Below are 19,887 nucleotides of genomic sequence, written 5' to 3'. Positions count from 1 at the left end.
TACGGGTTGGGAGATGGCAGGAGGACATGGTGATGTTGAACAGTGGGTCACCGCACCTGGGGCTGCAGCTCTCACCTTGGGGAAAGCCAGCACTGCTGCCACCTTCCCCCTGCTCTACAGTGTCTGCCCCCTCTCGCACAGACCCAGGTGCGGCTTTGTTGTCGCGTAGCCCCTACGTGGCAGAGAGGCGCCGGCCTGGGAGGGGCTGAGGCTGGGGGGGGGGGATGGCTGTCCTTTGCCCATTGCTGCTGGCCTCCTCTCTGAACTCTGGGCAAGAAGCAGCTCCTCTCCCCGGTGCTGGCTGGGCAGCTGGAGGGCAGCCCCGCGTCCCAAGGCATGGGCTCCCCGGGGAGTAGCAGTATGCACGGTGAGCGCAGTGGATGAGGGTGTTCAGCCAGCAGGTGGCGCTGTTCACATCCATGGTCACAGCCCCACCCTTATAGTTGAGCAGGTTTTTGCTTGTTCCTTTAACGGGGTTTTGATTTTCCGCAGAATGGGGAGGCTGAAAAGCGTTCACAGTGGGCGAGAACAAACCCACGTGAGCTGCCACTGCCCAGTGCTAGGGGCCTGGGGGCAGCAAGGTCTAGTGGACAGGGCCCAGCAGAGGGGCCAGCAATGGCCTCCATTCCTGCCGCTGACACCTAACAACCCTCTGCTAAGTACAGGCAGCCCTGGAGGTGCTGCATGTCAATCCCCTTCCCCGGGACGGCCAGGAAACTAGCACTCAGAAAGGCTAACAGAGTGACTCTGCCAGCCCCAGGAGCAGCAGTTAGCGCTCCAGGCCCATGCCTGAGCTCCTGGAGCACCAGCCCCTTCCTCCGCTCACAGCACCATGGCCTCTCAGCCCCTCTCCTGCAGCCGACTGTGTCTGGGTCGCATGCAGTGGACGCGGCTTGCGGTGGGCTCTCTGGCCAGTGTGGTGGTCCTGGGGTCTGGGCTGGTGTCTGGGACAGTCGGGAGATCACGACGCTGTGGCTGGGACACTCAGTGGCCCCACTGCTGTCATGCACCACATACGCCCCAAAAGCTATTGCAGAAGGAGAACAGACAGAGGCTTCGCGGCGAGCTGGGCTGGAGGGGGAGCCCAAGGCCTGGGGCTCGTGTAGTTCACTGGACAGACCCACGCCCTCCCCGCCGGGCTGGCCTGGGGCTGCCATCTTCTCTCTGCCGGGCCCAAGCTCCATGGAAGCAAAACTGCTCTGAAAATGGCAAGTCAAGTGGCAGGGAGTGGCCAGGACGGGGTTTGTGAACAGCGAGTCCTAGTCTCCAAATCGGAACTGCACTCCTGAGCCGCTGTGCAGAGTCCCTGGCTGAAGGTGCTCTCCCCTGGGGGCTGGTCCCTCTCCCCTCCCCCCCCCCCGCCAGCTTTTCTCTCCTTCCCTCTTTGTCAGGGAACTTTTCCATGTGAATGTGTCTGCAGAAAGTGACCCGCCCTGGGAGCAGGGCTGCACAATCGCAGCATTGTCCTGCCTGGAGAACAACCCTGACAGGCAGTGAATGGCACACGGCCCCACAGAACCACAGCCCGGGGGGAGGCTCCAGAAAACAAAGCAGGGGCCATTGATCCCTGGGTGTGATCCCTCCCCAGGAGCACAGGCCCCTCCTGGCACAACGCAAGGACGCGTCCCGGACCCACCCCCTGGCGTCAGCCCAGCCAGGGCAGGGTCACAGCGAGGCTGGGGCCTGGCCTCACTGCCCGCGGGGTCGAGTCTGAACAGCACTGGGGCGGCTGTTGTCAGCAGGTCACCAGAGAGCTCGTTTCATGATGTACATGTACCCCTCACCAGAACCCATGCGGGGTGTCACAAACAATTACAACCCATCTCGGGACCCACACAGCTACATCTACTCTGACCTCCTGTGTGGTACAGGCCAGAGGCCTGCCCCAAATAATCCCTAGAGCGGAGCTTTTAGAAAAACAACCCATCTTGAATTCAACATTATCACTTGTCAATGATGGAGACTCCACCATGATCCTTGGTAAACTGTTCCAAAGGTTACTTACGCTCACCGTGAAAAACTCACGCCTTATTTGCAATCTGAATGTGTCTAGCTTTAACTGCCAGCCACTGGCTCACTTTCTCTGCTAGGCTGAAGAGCCCATTATTACATGTTTGTTCCCCATGTAGGTACCTATAGACTGTGATCAAGTCACCCCTTCACCTTCTTTGTTAAGCTAAATAGACTGAGCTCTTTGAGTCTCTCACTATAAGGCAGGTTTTCTAATTCTTTAATCATTCTGGTGGCTCCTCTCTGACCCCTCTCCAATTTATCACCATCCTTCTTGAATTGCGAGCACAGAACTGGACACAGAACTCTAGCAGCCGTAGCACCAGTGCTAAATTCAGAGGTCAAATAACTTCTCTACTCGTCCTTGAGATTCTCCTTTATGCATCCCAGGATCGCATTAGCTCTTTGGTCCCAGCGTTGCACTGGGAGCTCAGATTCAGCTGATTATCCACCATGACCCCTAAATCTTTTTCAGAGTCACTGCATCCCAGGATAGAGTCATCCTGTAAGTATGGCCTAGGGCCTACCATCTTGATTCCTAAATGCACACGTTTACATTTAGTTGTATTACAATGCATATTGTTTGCTTGCACCTAGCTTACCAAATGACCAGATCACGCTGAATCAGTGACCTGTCCTTTTCATAGAATCATAGAATATCAGGGTTGGAAGGGACCTCAGGAGGTCATCTAGTCCAACCCCCTGCTCAAAGCAGGACCAATCCCCAATTAAATCATCCCAGCCAGGGCTTTGTCAAGCCGGACCTTAAAAACTTCTAAGGAAGGAGATTCTACCATCTCCCTAGGTAACGCATTCCAGTGTTTCACCACCCTCCTAGTGAAAAAGTTTTTCCTAATATCCAGCCTAAACCTCCCCCACTGCAACTTGAGACCATTACTCCTTGTCCTGTCCTCTTCTACCACTGAGAATAGTCTAGAACCATCCTCTCTGGAACCACCTCTCAGGTAGTTGAAAGCAGCTATCAAATCCCCCTCATTCTTCTCTTCTGCAGACTAAACAATCCCAGTTCCCTCAGCCTCTCCTCATAAGTCATGTGTTCCAGACCCCTAATCATTTTTGTTGCCCTTCGCTGTACTCTCTCCAATTTATCCACATCCTTCTTGTAGTGTGGGGCCCAAAACTGGACACAGTACTCCAGATGAGGCCTCACCAATGTCAAATAGAGGGGAACGATCACATCCCTTGATCTGCTCGCTATGCCCCTACTTATACATCCCAAAATGCCATTGGCCTTCTTGGCAACAAGGGCACACTGCTGACTCATATCCAGCTTCTCGTCCACTGTCACCCCTAGGTCCTTTTCTGCAGAACTGCTGCCTAGCCATTCGGTCCCTAGTCTGTAGCTGTGCATTGGGTTCTTCTGTCCTAAGTGCATTATTCATTATTTATCACTCCCCCAATTTCTGTGCCGTCTGCAAACTTTATCAGTGATGATTTTATGTTTTCTTCCAGGCCATTGATAAAAACATTAAATAGTGTAGGGCCAAGAACCTAACCCTGCAGGACCCCACTAGAAACACACCCAGTCAGTGATGATACCCTGTTTACAGTTACATTTTGAGACTTATCAGATAGCCAGCTTTTAATCCATTTAATATGTGTCATGTTAATTGTAAATTGTTTTAGTGTTCTAGTCAAAACGTTGTGTGGTGCTAAGTGAAATGCCTGACAGGAGTCTAAGTATATCCAATGACCACTGTTACCTTTATCAGCAAAACTTGCAGTCTCATAAAAAAAAGATATAGTTAGTTTGACAGGATATATTTTCTATAAGCCTATATTGATTGTTCTTAACTCTGCTGGCCATAGATTTTTCTTGGTGTCCCTTTGCTTCCCTTATCAAATTACTACAATTCCTAACTTCTGATTTATATTAATTACTATCAACTTCCAACTAACCACTGGCAGATCCCATTATCCAGAAAGCCTCTTGTTGGGATGTGTCATTCCATATCCCACCCTTTGGCCTTCACAAGGCACCGAGGCTACTGCAGCATTCAGTGAACCAGGGGGTGGGTCTCCCCAATCACAGCAGCAGAGAGCAGCAGAGGTCAATGGTGCACAGCAGTGAGCCCAGGGCTGGAAGCCAGCACCTGCTGTGTCTGCAGCTGCCAGAGATGCACACAAGGGCCTTAATATTAGAACAGAACATAAGAACAGCCATACTGGGACAGACCAATGGTTCATCTAGCCCAGTGTCCTGTCTTCTAACAATGGTCAGTGCCAGGTGCTTTACAGCGAATGAACAGAACAGGGAAATTTATCGAGTGATCCATCTCCTTTCATACAGTCCCAGCTTCTGGCAGTCAGAGGTTTCGGGTCACCCAGAGCATAGGGTTGCATCCCTGCCCATCTTGACTAATAGCCATTGATGGACCTATCCTCCATGAACTTATCTCATTCTTTTTTTATCTCAGTTATTCTTTGGGCTTTTGCAATGTCCACTGGCAATGAGTTCCACAGGTTAACTATACATTTTATGTGAAGAAATACTTCCTTATGTTTGTTTTAAACTTGCTGCCTATTAATTTCATTGGCAGACTCCTGATTCTTGTGTTATGTGATGGGGTAAATAGCACTTCCTTATTCACTTTCTCCACACCGGTCATGATTTTATAGACTGCTATCATATTCCCCCTTAGTCATCTCTTTTCCAACCTGAACATTCCCAGATTTTTTAATCTCTCCTCATATGGGAGGAGTTCCAAACCCCTAATCATTTCTGTTGCCCTTCTCTGCACCTTTTCCAATTCTAATATATATATTTTTGAGATGGGGCGACCACATCTGCATGCAGTATTCAAAAGTACCATGGATTTATATAGTGGCATTATGATATTTTCTGCATTATTGTCTAACCCTTTCCTAATGGTTCCAAACATTGTTAGCTTTTTTGACTGTCGCTGCACATTGAGTGGATGTTTTCAGAGAACTATCCACAACAACTGCAAGATCTCTTTCTTGAGTGGTAATGGCTAATTTAGACCCCATCATTTTATATGTGCAATTGGGATTATGTTTTCCAATGTGCATTACTTTGCATTTATCAACACTGAATGTCATCTGCCATTTTGTTGCCCAGTCACCCAGTTTTGTGAGATCCCTTTGTAGCTCTTCACAGTCAGCTTTGGACTTAACTATCTTGAGCAGTTCTGTATCATCTGCAAACTTTGCCACCTCACTGTTCACCCCTTTTCCCAGATCACTTATGAATATGCTGATCAGTACTGTTCCCAGTACAGACCCCTGGGGGACACTGCTATTTATCTTTCTTCATGGTGAAAACTGACCATTTATTCCTACCCTTTGTTTCCAGTCTTTTAACCAGTTACCAATCCATGAGAGGAACTGTCCTCTTATCCCATGACAGCTGAGTTTTCCTAAGAGCCTTAGGTGGGACCTTATCAAAGGCTTTCTGAAAGTCCAAGTACACGCATCGGTCACTAAAAGCCCATAGCGCCAAAGAGCAGGACAGTGGCCCCAGTGCCTGGGTCCCAGGCGCAGCCTGGGCTCCCTGAGGGCCCAACAAGAGCCACACAACCTGCAGGCCCTTGGGTGAGATTGAGCCCTGGGTGTGATGGGGTGGAGGTGACACTGGAGCTGGCTGCAGCAGGGCTCCAAGGGGCAGTAGTTCTCCCCCACCTTGTAGAGTGTCATGTGCTCTCAGCCAGCTCTGGCAGCCATCAGCCCCAGCCTGACCCCACTGCCTGGCCTGCAGCTTGCTGCAGGGACCACCCGCCCCACTGGAACTGGGGAGGCCTGACAGGGGAGAGGGGGACTTTTGTACCCACTTGCACAGTGGACAGCAAGAATTGGCACCGGGGTCCATTCGGCTCCCAGAGACACTGTGGAGGCTTCTTATCTAGCGTCAGGTAGAGCTGCAAAATCCCAGAGGCCTCAGCCCAGGCGAGAAGTGTTGATTCCACTGTGCTGGGTGATGCCAAGAGAGCAGGGAACTGCTGGGGGACCAAAGAAGCTGAAGGGCACCCCACAGTTAGAGGAGAAGAAGGCTGGGCCCGTGCTTTGGGCACTAGCCTGCCACAGAGACAACCGGAGTCAAGCCTGCCACGGAGACAACCGGAGCAGGGGCTGTCCCCAGGCTCCTGTGTGACTCTAGGCCGTCCTCTTCCTCACCCCAACCAAACAGACACTTCTGTCCCAAGCAGAGCTCTGCTCTGGCCCTGTAAAGGGAGAAATGCCAGAGCCTCCATGGAGTCCACTAGGGACTTTGCTAGTGATTTCCCCTGGAAGGCGTTCAGGTACTCCAGATATGGGTGGCAGGACAAAACCTAACCCAGAGAGCAAGCTAGTTCACCAGGGTATCTGGGGTTAACAGCACGGCCCTAGCTCATGGGGGCTGTGTGGATAAATACAGCCAAATCTGTCCAGCACTCCAATCCCATGACAATGGGGCCATGTCAGTACCAGAGACATGGGATCTGATCCTGCCACTCATATGTGAGCATTCCTTCCTTACAGGACTAGGGTTGTTGCCACCTTTCCAATTGCTGGTAACTGGCCCCCGAAGTCCCCCCAACCTCTTCCCCCAAGGCTCCACCCCCATCGCTCACTCCCCCCCCCCCCCATCACTTGGCTCCCTCTGCTCCAGGGCTTGGACAGAAGCTGTTGCAGTCTGACAAAGAGCCTGCCTGCAGGTAGGAAGTGGCCCTGGCTGAGCAGGGACTGGCACAGGTTAATGACCTGGTGCCTGCCCCCGCCCCACGGTAACCAGACTTTTGGTGTCCAGTCAGTACATCTGACCAGACACTGCCAGGTCCCCTTTTCAACTGGCCTTTCTGGTCGAAACCTGGCAACCCTAAATGACACTTGGACACAGAAGCCAAAAACTGGACTGTCCAGGTAAACTCAGATGGGTGACAACCCTACACAGGCCTGGTGTCCCAGGGACTGTCTTACGAGTAGGGAGCCTGGCATGAACAAGGGTGGCAGAAGCAGAACCAGGAGCATGAGACAAATGGCTGACATGGCAGATGGTGAAATGTTATGTTTGTTATTGCGTTCTGCTGTAGAACATGGGCACCCTGCGATATGCACCAGGGCTGGTCTGGGTGCGTTCACCGCCCGGCGTGGGATTCAGTAGAGCTCGGCCACACCAGCAGTGGGTGACAAGGAGGCTGCCAGAATGAAAAGATTGGGAAGCACTTGCCTTCTACGAGGTGCTGGCACTACAAGGGCAGAGTTAAGGGTATTGGACTCAGCATTTCCATGTTTGTGTGTGTGTGTGTCTGTGTCTCTGTAACATTACCTTTGAATTTCCTCCTTTTCAGCCGTTTATGTTATTTTAAAACACACCAGTGCTGCATTCTGCTTTCTTTCCCTTCTCACTCCGGATTCCTGTTTACAGCCCTAACTGCAGGGAATGAAGGCGCTTTTGTCTGCGAATTACTCCCCGTCCTGTACAGTAGCTGCAGGGTCCGACCCCTGGAGCGAATGCTCAGCGACACCAGCCAGGACAGCGGTGGGAGCTTGGCCGTTGGGAACGTTTCGAGCCCGTGTGAAAGAGAGGATAATTTGCAGTGACTCAAAGCGGCATTGTCCCTATTCAGAGTTCCAGAACCGCTCTGTCTAAGTGTTTCCAATGCTTCCTTCACCCGCCTGTGAAGGGATAAAAAGCAGCTTTGCCAGCTCTGTGAGCAGAGACTGAGCCGGCTGGTAGGTCTGTGCCGACCCCAGGCAGACCCGGCTGCACCCCAGCTCTGCGCTCAGAGCACTGAGCTGCCAGCATTGGCACCAGAGCTAAACGCCGAGCGATGCAGAGAGAGAAAAGCTCCCTCTGACCCCGAGGCACTCGCAGTTTGAGATGCACAAAAGCAAAGGAAAGAGGCGGCAAGACAATGGCTCCGTCCCAAGGAATCAACGTTTCCCTGGTTGGTCTGCCCTGGTGTTCGGAGCTGCTCAGCAACCGGCTGATGGGCCAGACCCAGGAGCTGTGCTACATGGGGAAGAACCCCAATAAAATGGGGTTCAAGACAACCCCAGCCTCGCAGAATGCTGGCTATAGGCTGTCCTCCCACGGCCACGCCCGATGGCCACTGCGCATTGCCCGGCTCTCTTGTGCCGATCTCAGGGAAAAGGCAATTCCAGGCAATAGGAAATAGCTCGCCCAGGGCAGGGTGAGCGCTCGCTCCTCCGCGGACAGCAGCAGGGGGTTCCCATCTTACCCACAGTCAGTGCAGAGAACGGAAGTAACAGACTGCCCCCCAGAAATCCCTGCCTGCCCTGGTCAGCCCTTCGGCTAGAACCCGCCACAAGGACAGTGCCCGAGGCAGGGCCCGGGGGAGGAACTCACCTTCCAGCTGCAGCAAGGCTGCACCCAGCAGTAGCCCCTGCACTGCAATCCGCGCTGCTGCCATGCTCTCCCAGGTCGCGGGGACGCTCAGTGCAGATGGCCTCGAGGCGAAGGTGAACCTATTTCACTCGCCCCTGAGCTGCTGCACTGCCCCTGGGCCTTAGGCTCTGCAGCTCCCACCGGGTCGGCAGAAGGCTCCTCTCCCTGCCGGGTGCCGGCTGGTGCCTGTTTGCTGAGTGGAGGGGAGTGTGTGTGAACTCCAGCTTTGTTGCCTGCAACTTCAGTTTGAAAATAGGGCTGCTTAATGAGCCCTCCTCAGAGCGCAGGCAGGAGGGGGTGAGCTCAAACCTTCCTGTTTCCTGCTGCATGGCAGGAGAGCTGGGATCCGCCCCGGCAAGCCAGCGCCGCAGACAAACAAGCCCCTTGCCATAGGAATTCTCTTTTTTTAATTCCTTAAACGTTAACTGGCTGCCTGCCTCCAGCCCCCAGGCCCAGGACCCCTTGTATTTACAGCTCATGTCCCGGGCTGTGTCCCTGTCTAAAGGAGCGGGCGCAAAATGAGAGTAGGTTGCTTCTCTGCTCCACCCTTCCCCGGATCCCTGGTCTGCCAGACTAAACAAGCAGGAGCATTTGCTGCACGACAGACAGAGAGACAGACAGACATTTATCAGGGTGCCAGGCCCAGGCTGGGACCACTCTTTACCGTACCGTTGAGCTTTACGCATAGGCAGAGTTTTGTAGCTTCCCATCCCTTGAATACAGGGTACAGCGTTGCCTAGCAGTTAGATCGCAGACTCACTCCTTGGGAGGTGTAGGCTGCAGTCTCAGCTCCGTCCGGCACGTGCTGCTCCAGGCTGGTAGGACTGACCTACCGCACTGGCAGGGCTTCTTCACTAACGCTGGCGAAGTGCTTTGAGATCCTCGGGTGGAAAGTGCTAGAGAAGGCAGTGCCGAAGTGCAAATCAATGCTAGAGGTAGGCAAAGGGCTGGATGGGCCACAAGACTGGTGCTGTGCGAATGTCGGCGTATGCCTCATTGTGGCTAGCCCTGGGCTGCCCCAGGTCCCAGTCGCATGGCATGTCCAGGCACCTCATCCAGAGAGCCGAGGCCATCCTGCTGTGCAGAGACTGGTCTCAGAGCACGCACAGAGCTCGGCGCACTGCTGCTCTCAGGGAGGCGATCAGCAGCGCGGGGCCGATAACTGACTGGCACTTTTGACACATCAGACACAAGGCTCCCTTTGGGTCAAACCAAACCCGAATTTTTTTTAAAATGTCGACAAATTGGAAACACCATTGTTTTGTTTTGGGCATTTTTAACAAAAGCAAAGGAACTAAGGGCTAGTCATAGACTTGGAGGAGGGCAAGGAGGTGGTGGTCCTGTGCCCCCTGGCACCCTTGAGTCCAGTGGTTAGAGCACTCACCACGTTGGTATCCCCACTCTAGACAGGGACTTGAGCCCAGCTCTGCCCCCTGCTAGGTGAGTAGCCCAACCCCCGGGCCGCAGTGGGTGCCTCTCACCTTCTCTTGTTTTCGCTGTTCCACGTGGCATCAAATCCTTGCCCAGGCCTTGGGCCGGAGCGAGACACTGAGAATGACTCTGTAGCCCAGAAGGCAGGGCACTCAGCTGGGGGCGGGGGACAAGCCTGGGTTCCAGTTCCTGCTCCCCTGAATACTGAATTATTCTACAAAGTGAAACAGCTTCAACAGGAGAGCCTGAGAGTGACCACCCACCAGTAGTCCCTAGCTGGTGCTTAGCACTGCTCCAGAGGGGGGTCTGAACATAGGTGTGCTAACCACTGGCTAAGGGTCATGGAAGGGAACGGGACCGGAATGCCCTTGGGAATCCAATCCGAAGCTCCAAGACACTTCACTTGGGAACTATTGAAGCCCCACACATCCCAAACCAGGAGTCCAGCCCCCAAAGCATGAGACTGCTTCAGATCAGGAGATTCCGAAAAATAATACCCTGTGGGGTGGGGGTGGGGTTTTGCTTTCTGGGGTCCAGGCACGGAGGTTGCACTTGGGCCCCATTTTCCGCATCTCTCCACTCCCAGAGGCTGGAACCAGGCTCCCTTTTCCAATGAAAGCCGAGATTTATTCTCCTGGTTCCAGGCGCGGGGACTTCAAGAAAAACGCCAACTGTCACGAGATTTGAGATAAAATTGCAAGAGTTGGTGATGCCTTGGATCGACGAGAAGTTGCTTGGCTCTTGCCTCAGCCAGGACTGCATGCTGGAGACCCGTGTTGTAACCGGTGTCCAGTGCAGGGCCGAGGCTGGGAGACGCTGTGCTGCCCGCAGGCTGTATCTGCACTTGATTTTGCACCATTTCTGCTCGGAGGCAGGGTGGCCCCAGACCTTCCAATCAGTGTCATTGAGCCCTGTGTGGCACTGGACAAGGTAAAATATTGAAGGTTGTCGGTGTTTTTCTAAGCCAGTGCAGAGCTGCACCAGTGACAATGGGAGATTGGAGGGAAAGAGGCGAGTGCAGACAAGGCCCCGAGTGCACGGAGCAGCACTGGGATGTTCGGCCAGGCCCTACCCTGAGAAACGCCCTGCGCAGAGCACACGCAGCACTCCTGCTGCAGAACCAGACTGCGGAGAGGGCCCCTGCGCCGAGCGCACTGGAGACTGGGTCACAACACGGGGGCAGGAAGGACAGGAGGAGTTTGCATCATCCCTTTTTAAATGGTCACTAACAAGGTTTGATCCCAAGGACTTTTCCTATGGTTCACCCTGTGAAACTGTCCCCATGGCAGGACTTGGCAGGGAGCTGGGGCTCACAATAGCAGGACATTCCAGAGCGGGCAGGAAGTGCTGCAATGAACGTAAACAGAACATGCTTAAGGAGAACACGGCTGCCTAGTAGGAGAGGCGCTGGGACAGCTCTAGCCTGCCCTGGTTTGGTTCTCAGACTCTCTCTCACTCCCTAGCTCCCAGCTCTCAGCCCCTGGCAGTCAGGGGGTCCCTGGGATGGCTTCGGAAATCCACCCCTTCCTCCTGGCCAGGGCCTGAGCTTGCGGTGCAGGATCCTACAGGGAGGGACCAGAGGGGAGGGACTGGGTGAGTGCGAGTGTGTGTGCATCAGCGAGGTCCTTGTTGGGGAGACAGTGAATCCTTGTCCTGTCACCTGCCACTAGCAGGGTCTGATCCATCGACGGCAGCTGTGGGGAGGGCACCTGGAGACCGCTGTGCAGTGTGCGCCTGCACTGAGCATGATGTTAATACCTCCCCCTCTGCACTAGCCTTCCCCCTGGGGGCAGAGACGGCTGACGTTTGTGGCAGCAAAGCCCATTGTAACTGAAGCCTGAGAGATGCTGGTCACTGGTGAATGACAACAGCATTGTCAGAGGTGTGTTAACTGGACAAGACAGAGCGGTGCAGGGAAACGTGGCCTTGATTACACGGAGGAGTTTGTTTAGAAGCACTCACAAGAGAATGCTTTTATAGAGCTGATCCACCCCAGCACACGGCAGCCACAGTGAGACTGGGGCAATTCGAAAGAGGGTAATGGGCTTTGGGGAGGTGCTCCTCTAACACCCGCTCTCAAGTTGGGCCATAACAGGCAGGGGTCAGTGCAAGGAGGATGCATCTGCAGCATGGTGCAGTTGCAAACGAATGGAAATAAGCAGCATGGGCAATTGGAAGGAAGGAGTTTTCATATAAAAGTGGGGCCCTAGTCTGAGAATGATACCCAAGTCTGCCACGTGCGTGTGCAGGTGCCACACACACTGAGCAGGGAGAGGGGACTGTGCTTGCGTCTCTTTGCTCACTAACATAGACCTCTTGTCCTGTCTGGGCCATTCGGTGTGTAATGTCTGTGCCTCTCACAGCTCCTGATCCCCTCAACCTCTGCACCCACCGAAAGAACCTCCAAGCTTCTCCTAGATGCTCTGTAATCTGGGCGGGGCAAGCCTGGTGCACGTTCCTCTTGCTCTGTAGGAACTTGACCTTCTGCCGTGTCATTGGCAGGTGATTTACCTGGGCCGAGCAATGCATTCTGTGGCCTCTCTGCATTGACCGTGACATTAGATATGCAGAACTTCTCACCTCAACGAGGAAGATTGTGGCTAAGGAGCAACATGGGTCCCGGTTTGGCTGCTGACCTCAACTGAACTTGAACTTGACCCTGGAAGGCTGAGCCATCTCCCCTGGACATGCCATTTCCTCCCGCTGCTCCCTGGCACTCGCCGCCATGCTTGAGCTGTGCTGAGCCTTTAACCTGAACAACAGCCAGCAGGTGTGGCTGGGCGAAGCCTCCTGTGACCAGAAGTGCTCCTTACCTCCCTGTTCTGTAGTGTGGGGTTTATACACCCCATCTCAGTCTGACACCACACTCCTCTAGCAGGCCTTATCCAGCATGAGACTGACCTCCCAGCTCTGACACCCCCTCACACCGCCAAACCCCAACACCTGCAACAACCTACACTGACACTAATCCAACCCCCATTCTACCCCCCAACCCTGACACCAAAACCCCTTTTACCCCCAGACACCAACCGACCAAACCACAAACCCAAACAAACCCTGAAAATCCACGGTAAGAAATACATTAATAACAGTGAACTATCAATATTTAACCTTGCCCCCCCAGAAGAAATTTCACCCCAAAAAGGGAGAAGTGCCACAAACTCCATGACGCTCACTAGGAACTTTGCTGCTGGTCTTGATTTGACATGGAAGGTGGCAGAATAAAGCCCTGCAATAGACCGACCGACCTGAAGACAAGCTCTGCATGGCTGGAAAGCGTGTCTCTCTCACTAATGGAAGTTGGTTCAATGAAAGCTATTACCTCACCAACCTTGTCTTTCTAATATCCTGGGACCCAGACGGTTACAACGACACTGCATATGACAGACCGACAGACAGACAGATCAGACAAAGGCAGAACAAGAGTCAATGCCTGGAAGCTGGAGTCAGCCAAGTTCAAACGGGAAATAAGACGCAATGGCTACCCGTGAGGGGAATTCCCAGATTGCAAGGGATGCGGGGGGGGGTTCCCTTGCTGCAGAATGCTCTGCTCTCACCAGTCCGAGCGACAAGCTTGGTGCAGGAATCTTGGGGTGAAGTTCTGTGCCGGCAGGTCAGCCTGGATGATCAGACCAGTCCTTCCGGCCCAGAGCTCGCCACATCTCCATGCTCCGCCTGCGGAGGTCCCTGAGGGAGCCGGGGAGGCAGCACTAATTGCTATAAAGGGCAAAAGGATTTTTTCACCCTCTCAAGATCCCGGACGGGCTGAGAGGACTGGGGGGAACCCCCAAAGTTCAGCTGTGGGCAAAAAGGTGCTGGCTTCCCTGGGCCTCACGCAGAAACTTAGGCACTGCTGGGCTGGGGCCACGGGGCGGCAGGGACTTGCCCAGGGGCACATGGGGAATCAGTGGCAGCGTTTGTCTGTTTGGGTTTCTGCATTGATCAAAGTGTAGTCCAGGGCTCCCAGCGTCCTGCCCCAACCCACCTGAGAGAAACCTGCTCACCCCAGGGTGCCCTGCTGCCCAAGGAAAGGAGCTGCCGGTTGGCACCACAGCGAGGGGACCATTAGAAAGAGTCCCTCAATGCTCTGCTACGGCTGGCGGGCTATTCAGCCAAAGGCTGGGGATGCTACCCAGGCGGGGGCACTGCCATTGTGAATGGGGCACAGGGCGGGGGAGGAGAGACGAGCTTTACCCTGGTCTTATTCTCCTGTTTTCTGGCATGCTCAGGACCCCCGCCCCCTCCGCCCCATCCCTCCACGACACGTGCTTCTCCTTGGAGCGCAGGTGATGGCCGCTTTGAGGGAGGGTGGCTCATCGTTCTGCAGGGCGTCAGGTCAGGAGCTGAGCCTAGGGCCTCAGGCGTGGGAGCTGCTGGCCCGTCCTGGGGGGCTGGAGGGGGCCCGATGGGAAAGGCCAGGATTGCCAGATGACTCACGTTTCCAGCTCCCATTGTGTTCAATCCAGCCCACTGTTGCCATTAGATGATCTGCTGAGTGTGGCTTAGCAGATCAGGGCTGGGACAGGAAGTGTCCCTGTCGCCTCTCCATCCTGGGGTCGCTGGGGAGCAGCGGGAGCGGGGTGGGGGTGGGGGGACTGGCAGCTGCAGGCAGGATTTTTATATCTGGTAAAGGCTGCAGGGGGGAGGACACAGCTGCAGGCCCCCCCCCCACCGGATACAGAACTGAGGCCATGGAGGGACTCCCTACCCAGCACAGAACTGAGGCTGTTTGGGGGAGCCCCCACCCAGCACAGAAGCGAGGCCACGGGGGGGCAATCCATTACAGAAGCCCCCAATCCACTGCCCCACACACACCCAGCACCCTGACCCACTCACCCCAAGGTCTGTTGCTCCCTCACCCAAATACGAGTAACCCTGTATTCAAATCCATACTGGGCCTCTCTGCCCTGCTCCCAGCCCTATTGTGTCCCTCCCCAGAGCCATTCTGTGCCCCTGCTCCTTAGCCGAGAAGGGCCACGGCTGCGCCGTGTTGGGCCTATGAGGGAGGCGGCTCAGGGTCTGAAAATCATGAGATTAGCTTACAAATCACGAGACTGTGCACGCCGAACAACACTGGCTCTTGTCCTTTGCCTCCTGGGGCCTGCGCTGTTGGGGTTCAGGACTGACTTATTCTTTGCAAAGGACGCGGAGATTCTCATGCCATCCCCTGACTCCAGGCACTGGCGCTTTGGGGAAACACCAGGTACGGCGAGACTCTCCATGCAGTTGACAGTGCAGGCGATACTGGAATGCTGTCTGCAGATGGGGGCACAGGGAGCTGGGGGGCCTGGTCTGTGAAGTTACAGTAGCAAATCGCTGGCAGACTGGAGCAGCAATCTGCCCAGGCCGCGGGGCAGCTGCTCAACAGGGTCCCAGCTAGGCCAGCCCATGGGCACACCTGGCCCGCCTGCCCGCTGTGCTGTAGATGTGTGAAAGTGCCACACGTCCTGGGCACGGCCACATGAGCTGCTGACTCCCTCCGGGAAAGGAGCTGGAGCGGAGACCAGAGCCTGCAGCAGTAGGACAGGGCCAGGTCACTTCTCATGGTCAGCTAGAAGACGTGGGCAGATGGGCCAGCTACTGAGGGGGATGGAGAGTTTTGCCGTGGTGTATATTGACGACATCTGTGTCTTTAGTCAGACCTGGGAGGACCATGTGTCCCAGGTTAGACAAGTGCTGGACCGACTCCAGGGGGCTGGGCTGACCGTAAAAGCTGAGAAGTGCAAGGTGGGGATGGCGGAAGTATCTTACCTGGGCCATCGGGTGGGGAGCGGCTGCCTAAAGCTGGAACCAGCCAAAGTGGAGGTGATCAGAGACTGGGCCGCTCCCCAAACCAAAAAGCAGGTCCAAGCCTTTATTGGGATGGTGGGGTACTATTGAAGATTTGTGCCCCACTTTAGCCACCCCCATCACTGGGCTATGCAAGAAGGGGAAGCCAGACAAGGTGGTCTGGACCGAGCAGTGCCAGAGGGCTCTCTGGGCGCTGAAAGAGGCTCTGCTCAGTGGCCCAGTTCTGGCAAACCCAGACTTTGACAAGCCCTTTGTGGTGTTCACCGACGCCTCAGACACGGGGCTGGGTGCGGTGTTAATGCAGGATGATGAAAAGGGGGAGAGACACCCCATCGTGTACCTGAGCAAGAAGTTGCTACCCCGGGACCAACACTACGCGGCCATCGAGAAGGAGTGCCTGGCCATGACGTGGGCCTTTAAGAAACTAGAGCCATATCTATTTGGGCGACACTTCACCGTGTACAATGACCATTCTCCCTTGACATGCTGCACCAGATGAAAGGAGCCAATGCCAAGCTCCTGAGGTGGAGCCTGCTCCTGCAGGATTACGACATGGACGTGGTCCATGTGAAGGGAAGTGCCAACATGATAGCGGATGCGCTGTCCCGGAGAGGCGGCCCTGAACTTCCCCAGGTCATGGGTCAGAATGACCCCGCTCAGTTCAGTCTCAAAGTGGGAAGAGATGTGACGCAGTAGGGAGCAGGCTGGATTGACTGGGGAATGCCATCTAGTTCTGCTGGGTCTGTTTGCATGGGGGATGGGAGAGAGGGGATGACTCCACTTGAGTGAGAATACTTGACCCTGTAACCTGAGCTGGGAGGGGGTTGGACCCAAGTGACACTTTTGCCCGGGAAGCTGGACAAAGGCTGGAGGAGGAGCTGGGGGAAGGAGGAATGAGACTGTGGGAGGGGGGTTTTTTGGTTTCAGTTTTGTGCTGGGTGGTCAAATGCTGGGAACCCCAAGGCTGGGGTCTAAGCTCCTTGCCCCCCAGAAGGACTTGACTGAGGGGTCCTGGTTGTACCCACAAGCTCTGTTTTAGACTGTGTTCCTATTGTCCAATAAACCTTCTGTTTTACTGGCTGGCTGAGAGTCACGGTGAATCCCAGGAAGAGGGGTGCAGGGCCTGGACTCTCCCACACTCCGTGACAGAGATAAAAAGGCACCTTTTAAAAAGTGGAAGTCAAATCCTAGTGAGGTAAATAGAAAGGAGCATAAACACTGCCAAATTAAATGTAAAAATGTAATAAGAAAAGCCAAAAAGGAGTTTGAAGAACAGCTAGCCAAAAACTCAAAAGGTAAAACAAAATGTTTTTTAAGTATATCAAAAGCCTGCTGAACAACCAGTGGGGCCCCTGGACGGTCGAGATACAAAAGGAGCACTTAAAGACGATAAAGTCATTGCGGAGAAACTAAATGAATTCTTTGCTTCAGTCTTCACAGCTGAGGATGTTAGTGAGATTCCCAAATCTGAGTCATCCTTTGTAGGTGACATATCTGAGGAATTGTCACAGATTGAAATGTCACTAGAGGAGGCTTTAGAATTAATTGAGAAACTGAACAGGAACAAGTCACCGGGACCAGATGGCTTTCACCCACGAGTTCTGAAAGAACTCAAATGTGAAATTGCAGAACTATTAACTATGGTTCGTAACCTGTCCTTTAAATCAGCTACTGTAGCCAATGACTGGAAGATAGCGAATGTAACGCCAATATTTAAGAAGGGCTCTAGAGGTGATCCTGGCAATTACAGACCGGTAAGTCTAACGTCAGTACCAGGCAAAGTAGTTGAAACAATAGTAAAGAATAAAATTGTCAGGCACATAAATTGAACATAAATTGTTGAGCAAAAGTCAACATGGTTTCTGTAAAGGGAGATCATGTCTTACTAATCTATTAGATTTCTTTGAGGGGGTCAACAAACATGTCGACGAGGGGGGCCCAGCAGACATAGTGTACTTAGATTTCCAGAAAGCCTTTGACGAGATCCCTCACCAAAGGCTCTTATGTAAATTGTCATGGGATAAGAGGGGAGATCCTATCATGGATTGAGAACTGGTTAAAAAACAGGGAACAAAGCGTAGGAATAAATGGTAACTTTTCAGAATGGAGAGGGGTAACTAGTGGTTTTCCCCAAGGGTCAGTTCTAGGACCAATCCTATTCAACTTATTCATAAATGATCTGGAGAAAGGGGTAAACAGTGAGTTGGCAAAGTTTGCAGATGATACTAAACTGCTCAAGATATTTAAGACCAAAGCAGACTGTAAAGAACTTCAAAAAGATTTCACAAAACTAAGTGATTGGTCAACAAAATGGCAAATGAAATTTAATGTGGATAAATGTACAGTAATGCACATTGGAAAAAATAACCCCAATTATACATACAATATGATGGGGGCTAATTTAGCTACAACTAATCAGGAGAAAGATCTTAGAGTCATCATGGATAGTTCTCTGAAGACGTCCACGCAGTGTGCAGTGGAGGTCAAAAAAGCAAATGGGATGTTAGGAATCATTAAAAAGGGGATAGAGAATAAGATGGAGAATATCTTATTGCCCTTATATAAATCCATGGTACGCCCACATCTTGAATACTGCGTACAGATGTGGTCTCCTCATCTCAAAAAAGATATACTGGCATTAGAAAAGGTTCAGAGAAGGGCAACGAAAATGATTAGGGGTTTAGAATGGGTCCCATATGAGGAGAGATTAAAGAGGCTAGGACTTTCAGCTTGGAAGATAGGAGACTAAGGGGGGATGTGACAGAAGTCTATAAAATCATGAGTGGTGTGGAGAAAGTGAATAAGGAAAAGTTATTTACTTGTTCCCATAATATAAGAACTAGAGGCCACCAAATGAAATTAATGGGCAGCAGGTTTAAAACAAATAAAAGGAAGTTCTCCTTCACACAGCGCACAGTCAACCTGTGGAACTCCTTGCCTGAGGAGGTTGTGAAGGCAAGGACTATAACAGGGTTTAAAAGAGAACTGGATAAATTCATGGAGGTTAAGCCCATTAATGGCTATTAGCCAGGATGGGTAAGGAATGGTGTCCCTAGCCTCTGTTTGTCAGAGGGTGGAGATGGATGGCAGGAGAGAGATCACTTGATCATTACCTGTTAGGTTCATTCCCTCTGGGGCACCTGGCATTGGCCACTGTCGGTAGACAGGATACTGGGCTGGATGGACCTTTGGTCTGACCCAGTACGGCTGTTCTTATGTTCTTATGACATCACGGCCTTGGCCACAGCCAGAATTGCTGGGCTAGGGCAAAAATTTCCCAGAAATCCCTGTGCTAGGGGACTCTGCCTCCCCTTAGGACTCAAAATGAGATGGGCTAAGAAAGGACCTGGGGCTGGGCTCTGTGGATGGTGGCTGGGGCTTGGGCATCCGTGGAGTATTTTGAATAAAATATAAAATGTGTTTTGAAATCCAGTGCCTGGTTACGGCTGCAAGTGCAATGGTGCCATGCATGCTTCTCCCTGGGCACTGGACGGAAATGCACCAACAACAGTCCGGTGTAAGTTCCCGATTCCCACGGGGCTGCCGGAGACGTCCCACGAGCAGGACTATGGCGCAGTGTGGACAGCGGACAAAAGCGCCATTTGCCCCTAGCCCTGCCGTAATAAACGTGCTAAATCACAGAATGGTTTTGACACAGTTACACACAGACGCCACGAAAGGCACCGAATTAAGGTAGCCAAGCCAAGCGCTTCAAAGTCAGGAACTGCCAGAAGGAAGGTCACCTGAGCAACCTGACTCAGACCCTTGTGCTTATGCACCCAATCTTTAGTTACATCAGCACATACCAGCTTTTCCAGAGGACTCCTCCTCATCAGTGCCCAGGCTGGGCTATGCTCACTGAACCAGGCAGCTGGTCCCCTTCCTTATTTACTGCCCACTGTTCAGACCCCGCTCTGAAGGCAGGGGAATCCTTTGCTCCTGGGTCTCACTATGGCACTCATCACTGGAGCATCAGAGTACTTCCCAAACATTAGTTTACTCCTCTTCCCAACTGTAAGGATAAGGCCTTTGTCTGCAGCCAGATTAAAAGAGCAGCCAAGCAGCAGCCTTTAGCTGAGAAGCAGGAAGTCACATCCTCACAGTCCATCTAAATTATATTAAAACAATGTAATATCAGGCTGGTAAGAAGGAGACCCTGTCCTAATGGCCCCCACTATCACCAGATTAAGAAGCAGATATTAAGATGATTAAAGAAAACTTAGTTTGATAGCATCCTGTCTGGCAAGAAATCACTTCTCAGTAGTTGTGGTTGTGAAATCCTCATT

At 52.9% G+C, this 19,887-nt stretch overlaps 1 protein-coding gene across 5 annotated transcripts in view; it reads right to left on the bottom strand.

The window, feature by feature from the left end:
- ROBO4 (roundabout guidance receptor 4) overlaps window positions 1-19,887 on the bottom strand; it is an 88,479-nt gene that overhangs the window by 57,895 nt on the left and 10,697 nt on the right. Inside the window, exon 1 of one of the 5 annotated variants that reach the window (XM_037882465.2) lies at window positions 8,342-8,840. The exons of the other annotated variants lie outside the window; for them this stretch is intronic. Within the exon in view, the coding sequence (XP_037738393.2) occupies window positions 8,342-8,405 (64 nt within the window). The 5' untranslated portion in view covers window positions 8,406-8,840. Of the gene's footprint in view, window positions 1-8,341; window positions 8,841-19,887 lie in introns of those variants that run through there. 5 annotated transcript variants of the gene reach the window in all.

This window comes from Chelonia mydas, chromosome 22, assembly GCF_015237465.2.
Source record: "Chelonia mydas isolate rCheMyd1 chromosome 22, rCheMyd1.pri.v2, whole genome shotgun sequence".
NCBI classification, from domain to species: domain Eukaryota; kingdom Metazoa; phylum Chordata; order Testudines; family Cheloniidae; genus Chelonia; species Chelonia mydas.
This window is presented reverse-complemented; position numbering and strand designations above follow the sequence as displayed.